This window comes from Cucurbita moschata, unplaced genomic scaffold (assembly GCF_002738365.1).
Source record: "Cucurbita moschata cultivar Rifu unplaced genomic scaffold, Cmos_1.0 Cmo_Scf00015, whole genome shotgun sequence".
NCBI lineage: Eukaryota > Viridiplantae > Streptophyta > Magnoliopsida > Cucurbitales > Cucurbitaceae > Cucurbita > Cucurbita moschata.
The window spans coordinates 3,655,162-3,661,737 of NW_019268531.1; the positions used below are offsets into that span (position 1 = coordinate 3,655,162).

Below are 6,576 nucleotides of genomic sequence, written 5' to 3' on the forward strand. Positions count from 1 at the left end.
ATGCAGAGATGGAATCGGAGAAAAACGCATTTACATTTACTGGCGTTGCTGTTCGTTTTCTTCATGGTTTTCACAATCCTGCACAATGAACATAGCATTCGGAAGATCCAAGAAACCCCAGATCCTGAAATTCGTCGCCGAGATGCTTCGATTACGTTTGTGAAACCTAATGTTTTGATCACTCGAAATGGAGCTTCTGGTATGTTTAATCTTCCTCTTCTTTCTTCTATTCGGCTTTAGTTGTCTTCAATCGATGAGATGAACTGTTTGTTTTTGCGGGTTTTAGAAATTTTGGATAGATTCAGTAAGTGTAATGGAACTAGAGATTACAGTGGCCGGAAAATCTCATGGTCCGGCCGGAAACCGGATTCAACTAATCGGAGAGAGAGGTCGGAGAGATGTGATGTGTTTTCAGGCAAATGGGTATTCGATAACACTTCGTATCCATTGTACAATGAGTCAAAATGTCCATACATGTCCGACCAGTTGGCTTGCCACAAACATGGCAGAACTGATCTGAGATATCAGTACTGGAGATGGCAACCCCATGGCTGCAATTTGAAGAGGTAAGCTTCTTCTTCCTCCTTTAATGGCTTCTCTCTGTATTTCTATGATAAATATGATGGATTCTGCTTGGCTGTGAAGTTATGGTTTCATTGTATATATACAAATCTTGAACTTGAAAGCAAAATTTACCTGAAATGTATGAAATATTGTAAACAGATCCTCCTCTGCTTCAAGTACCAAGATAGCTTGAATTGATGGATCTCTTTTAACTCATTTGTAGATGGAATATTGCTGAAATGTGGGAGAAGTTGAGAGGGAAAAGGTTGATGTTCGTCGGGGATTCGTTGAATCGAGGGCAATGGATTTCGATGGTTTGTTTGCTTCAATCTGTGATTCCAGCTGATAAGAAATCCATGTCGCCAAATGCTCCTCTTACCATTTTTAGAGCTGAGGTAATCAGAAACTCGTTTAGATTAGTGTTTAACATAATGAATGGAAGTAGAGATTAGAACACGAGGAGAAACGTTTCGTTTTCGTTCGACTGCTGAATGAAACGTCATGTGATTTATGAACTGCAGGAGTATAACGCCACCATAGAGTTTCTCTGGGCGCCTCTTCTTGTGGAATCAAATTCAGATGACCCGGTGAATCATCGATTGGATGAACGAATAATTCGTCCAGATTCCGTTCTTAAGCATTCGTCGGAGTGGGAGCATGCTGATATATTAGTTTTCAATACTTACTTGTGGTGGAGACAAGGCCCAGTTAAGCTATTGTCAGTATAAGTGATTATATTTTCAGCTCAAGGTTCAGAGTTCCCTTTAGCTTTGATCTATCATATGTTGATAAGAGCTTAAATGTCTGCTTTTAGATGGAATGCTGAAGAAAATGGAGCTTGTGAAGAATTAGATGGACGGGAAGCTATGGAGTTGGTTATGATGACATGGGCGGACTGGGTGGCTTCGAGGGCCATTCCCTTGAAGAAACGAGTTTTTTTCGTCACCATGTCTCCGACGCATCTGTGGTATTTGTTCGAACCCTGCTAATGAACTTCCATTAACTGTAACACTTGGTTATTACAAGATTATGTTGTTCAATACATCCTGCAGTGTGACAGCCCGAGCCCACGGCTTGTAATATTGTCATCTTTGGGCTTTCTCCTTTAGGCTTCCTCTCAAGGTTTTAAAACACGCTTGTTAGGGAGAGGTTTCTAGCTCCTTATAAGGAATGTTTTACTCTCCTCTCCAACCGATAGAGAGAGGTTTGTACGCCCTTATAAGGAATGTTTCGTTTAGTTTGCTAGGGAGAGGTTTCTAGCTCCTTATAAGGAACGTTTCGTTCTCTTCCCCAACTGATAGGGAGAGGTTCCTACACTCGGTTACTAGCTTCATATAAGGAATGTTTGTTCTCCTCTTCAACCGACAGGGAGAGGTTTCTACCCCTGGTTTCTAGTTACTTATAAGAAATGTTTTGTTCCCCCTCTCCAACCAACAGGGAGAGGTGTTTCTACACCCTTACAAAGAATATTTCGTCTAGTCTGCTAGGGAGAAATTCCTAGCTCCTAGCTCCTAGATCCTTGTAAGGAATGTTTCGTTCTCCTCACCAACCGATAGGGAGAGGTTTTTACATCTCGTTTCTAGCTCCTTATAAGGAATGTTTCGTCTTGTCTGGTAGGGAGAGGGTTCTAGCTCCCAATCAATAGGGAGAGGGTTCTAGCTCCCAATCAATAGGGAGAGGTTTCTACACCCTTATGTTTCGTCCAGTTTGCTACAGAGAGGTTTCTAGCTCTTTATAAGCAACGCTTTGTTCTCCTTTCCAACCAACAGGGAGAAGTTTCTTACACCCAGTTTCTAGCTCCTTATAAAGAATGCTTCATTTCCCTCTCCAACCAACAGGGAAAGGTTTCTACACCTTTGTAAAGAATGTTTCGTCCAGTTTGCTGGGGAGAGGTTTCTAGCTCCTAGTTCCTTATAAGGAATGTTTTGTTCTCCTCGCCTACCGATAGGGAGAGGTTTCTACACCCGGTTTCTAGCTTCTTATAAGGAAACTTTTGTCCAGTTTGCTAGAGAAAGGGTTAGAGCTCCTTATAAGAAATGTTTTGTTCTTTTCTCCAACCGATAGGGAAAGGTTTCTACACTCTTATAAGGAATGTTTCGCTATCCTCTCCAACCCATAGGGAAAAATCTCTACACCCTTGTAAGGAATGTTTCGTTCTCCTCTCCAACCTGTATGGGATCTCACAATCCACCCCCTTGGGTGCCAATGTCTTCGCTGACATATCGCTCGGTGTCTGGCTCTGTTACCATTTGTAACAGCCCAAGCCCGTCGCGAATAGATATTGTCTTCTTTGGGCTTTCCCTTATGGACTTTCTAAACGCATTTGCTAGGGAGAAGTTTACACACCCTTTTACGGAATACTTTGTTCTCCTCTCCAACCGATATGGAATCTCACATGCAGTCATCTACAACTCTTCCTGTCGTCTGTTGGGCTGTTTAACTCCCGAAGTCTTTTCTGATTAACATATTGTAAATCCGGGGATTGCATTCTTCTTTTCTTACATTCGTTACTTGGAGAAGCTTTGGTCTGCAAGAATTTTATCACCCATCATGAACAATGGGGTCGTAAAACCAGTTGCTTCCATGAATCTCAGGAGCCGAGAGTGGGAATCGGGAAGCGAAGGGAACTGCTACGACGAGAAAACACCAATCGAATTGGAAAGCTATTGGGGAAGTGGGTCAGACCAGCCTACAATGCGCATCGTGGAGAACGTCGTCGAGAAGCTGAGCTCAGAGGTAACAGTTCTGAACATCACTCAGCTTTCGGAGTATCGAAAAGACGGCCACCCGTCCATCTACCGGAAGTTCTGGGAAGAGCTAAGCCCCCAGCAACTATCAAACCCTGCAAGTTACTCAGATTGCATACATTGGTGCCTACCAGGAGTTCCTGATGTCTGGAATGAACTGCTCTTCCATTTTCTGTGAACAAATTTGTGCCTTCTTTTTATACAACTGGAACTGCTTATATCATTGTAATTGCCTTCATTCGATGATCTCACCAAAAAGAAAAGACTTGAGATATCGTTACCGTTGTCTCTTTCGATAACAAATACTTTCGCTTTCGACGTTACTGATCGCTCTTAAAGGTTAAAAGTTTGAACCTCCGCTCACATTCATACATATTTTGAAAAGGATTACATTTTCTTTTTTTTTATTATTTTTTTTATTCATAAAATGATTTTAATGGTTAATAAATAAATTATAATTAATTTTTTAATTTAATTATTTACAATTTTATTAAAATTATTTATTTGAGAATAATTATTAATATCTATGGTGATAATCCAGTTTAATCCAAATTAGATAATTTAATTAAAGAAGAGAAGTAAGTAATAAATAAATGTAACATTTTGCTTGTTATGGGAAAAAAACCCTAATTTTTTTAATGAAATTACTTTAATGCCCTTTCGTTCGTTACAAACATGAGTCGAGATCATATTTAAATGAAATCGGCCCTAAGAATAGAATGACTAAAAACGTTTAAAAAAATTAAAAGTTACTACTACTAATACTGATAAGGTACACGTGACTCAATCGAACTCTTGAATTTTATAGTGATGAATGTGTGTGATGACAAAACTCGTGTTGATATATTATTTTAATAAATTAAATAATTATTTAGAAGCAATATTAAAACTTTGTGGGTAAAAATAATTAAAAAAAGAAAAAAAAAAAAAACAAGAAATTAATTAGACGGCTTTAAATTGTTAAGAGAAATAAAAAGGAGGGACCCACAGAGTTGGCAGAAGGTAATTAAGCAAATAATGAGGTTGTGCAGTGGGGTCCACAATAGAGTAGCTGCACCGTAGCCGTACCCCACGCATAATCCCAGAATTAAGACCTCCCCCCACCAGGCCCAGCTCCAGGCCCATTACTCATATACCGACAAAAACAACACCCTTCTGGGCCCCACCCTCATAAAATCCAACGGTCATGATTATACTCATACGCTTAACCGGATACCTACAGAAACCACCAGATCCCCCCTCTCTTTCTTTGACCATACACAAAAATGAAAAGAAAAAGGAAATAAAAAGTCTTCCCGGTTTGTCCGGTTCGATTTCCATGGAAATAAACCCTTTTCGGCTGCGCAGACCGGCTGCCTTTTTATGGGAATTTCATATTTTTATCATCTTTTTTGTGTAAATTCAATTTCTTTTTTTAAAAAAAAAATTAAAATAAATAAAGGATATCGGATCCGGTACGGTAAATTCCAGAGTACCTTTCCTCCACTGGGCCCCACTTCTGACATCCTCATCACTCCACCCAGCACCAATTTTGCCCCCTTTTAATGAATATTTTGCCTTATTATCTTAATCTATTTCTTTAAAATTATATTCCTTTTAAATGTAAACAATTTATTAATAATAATAAATTTACAACTAACCATTCCAAATATTTTGTTTTAATAACTCATCAACACCAAATATTATTCATAAAAAAAAATTAAATAATTTGAAATTTTCTATCGACCTAAATTACCAAGGGAGAAAATGCGCGTCGCAGCAGACCGTGCATGTACCTTATTCCTATTTTGTGCAATTAAAATTATAATTTAAATATGTCCTTTTTATATATATATATAAATGAAAAAAAAAAAAAATGAAAGGATGTAATTACATATTTGCCCCTGGAGTTGTAAGCAATTACGGAAGGAGGGGTATTTTGGGAAACATGGGAAGGCGGGCCTTGGATCCTTCGCCTACGGCGTAGACCACTTTGAGAGTCGGGAAGAGGAAAATGAAAGTCAGGAACTTTTCCAATTTCCAATGCCACCCCTCCGGTTTCAGTGTAACCCTTCCCGTTTCTTCCCCGTTTTAACGGACTCCACTAAACCACTCCCCGTTCCGTAATTCACCCTTATTTACCAATTTAACCTTTTATTTTATGTTTTTTTTTTTTAATTATTATTATTTTATATAAAATAAATTGGCACGTTGAGGCTATAAATACGATGCCATTAGCTCTCTTCTTCCCCCACACACAGCATTTACTTCGGTTTGGTGGCCTTTCTCCCTATATATCATAACAAAAACACACACAAAAAACCCAATTCAAATCCCCCTTTTTCTCTTTGTTATTGCACGGAAGAGTCCGTTAAGCTCAGGAGGGATAGCGCCGTGTCGATCGATCGACGTTGTTGCATTAGCTCCCCCGACATCGTCGTATTCTTTTCGGGCGCTATCCATCCTGAGTTTCCCGGCTTCTTCTTGCTTTTTTTTTTTTTTTTTTTTTGTTGTTGCTGGTCGTGGAGGAGAAAANTTTTTTTTTTTTAGTTGTTGCTGGTCGTGGAGGAGAAAATGCGCATCGTATTGTTCTATCGTATCATCATCATTTGTTGCTTTGGATGTGTAAGCTTCGTTCTGTTCTTTAGTTGCTCGTCTCCTTTCTAATTTGTTTTCAGGTTTTGTTGGATGGAAATTCCATTACATATATTTGATTTCCTGCTTAAAATATTTATAATATCATTTTTTATCTAATTAATGTCGATTTTAAAAAATTATAATGTTAAAAATATTGATATAATTAAATTTATTGTAATCTATTTTATATATATATATTATATTGAGATTTATCGGATTATATTTGCATTCAGACCAATTACCGTTTTTTTTATTTTGGATGGTTGGAATATTGTTTTAATTATATTTGGGCTCTTTGATTTCATTAGATTCAATTATTTTTATAATCTGGTTCTTTTTTTTTTTCTATTATTTTAATTTTTTAAATAATCTCCTCTCTTTTAAATAAAAACTCGTCCATTAATGTTTCAAAACACTCCGACGTTAATAATGAAAATGATATTATTGGGATAATTTTGATATCTGACAGTATCGTTCAAATAATTGAATTATATACGTAAATGAAAGATATATAGATGAATGGAGACTATATGATCGTGGAAATAGGATAATTAAGAAAAGCTTTTAAAAAATTAAAAGTCACTGACTATATCAACGATTTTTTTTTTTTTTTTTTTTTTTTTTTTTTTTTTTTTTTTTTTTTTTTTTT

General features: G+C 37.3%; 1 protein-coding gene and 1 long non-coding RNA gene across 2 annotated transcripts in view; both read left to right on the forward strand.

Annotated features, from left to right (window-relative positions):
• LOC111453837 (protein trichome birefringence-like 35) lies at window positions 1-3,596 on the forward strand. Its single transcript, XM_023095097.1, has 6 exons — window positions 1-199; window positions 287-566; window positions 788-959; window positions 1,086-1,282; window positions 1,379-1,531; window positions 3,159-3,596. Exons 1-6 carry the CDS (start codon window positions 1-3, stop codon window positions 3,487-3,489), a joined length of 1,332 nt encoding a protein of 443 aa, XP_022950865.1. The 3' UTR covers window positions 3,490-3,596.
• Window positions 3,597-5,832: 2,236 nt separating this feature from the next.
• LOC111453576 overlaps window positions 5,833-6,576 on the forward strand; it is a 1,259-nt gene continuing 515 nt past the window's right edge. Inside the window, exon 1 of the long non-coding RNA XR_002712276.1 lies at window positions 5,833-5,915. This is a non-coding gene — a long non-coding RNA (uncharacterized LOC111453576). The remainder of the gene's footprint in view (window positions 5,916-6,576) is intronic.

Excerpts from the sequence above, each read along its gene's own strand:
- LOC111453837 (XM_023095097.1), top strand. The coding sequence starts at position 1 with ATGCAGAGATGGAATCGGAGAAAAACGCATTTACATTTACTGGCGTTG. Across the intron at positions 200-286 it reads CACTCGAAATGGAGCTTCTG|AAATTTTGGATAGATTCAGT; the intron begins GTATGTTTAATC and ends TGCGGGTTTTAG. Across the intron at positions 960-1,085 it reads TTACCATTTTTAGAGCTGAG|GAGTATAACGCCACCATAGA; the intron begins GTAATCAGAAAC and ends TATGAACTGCAG.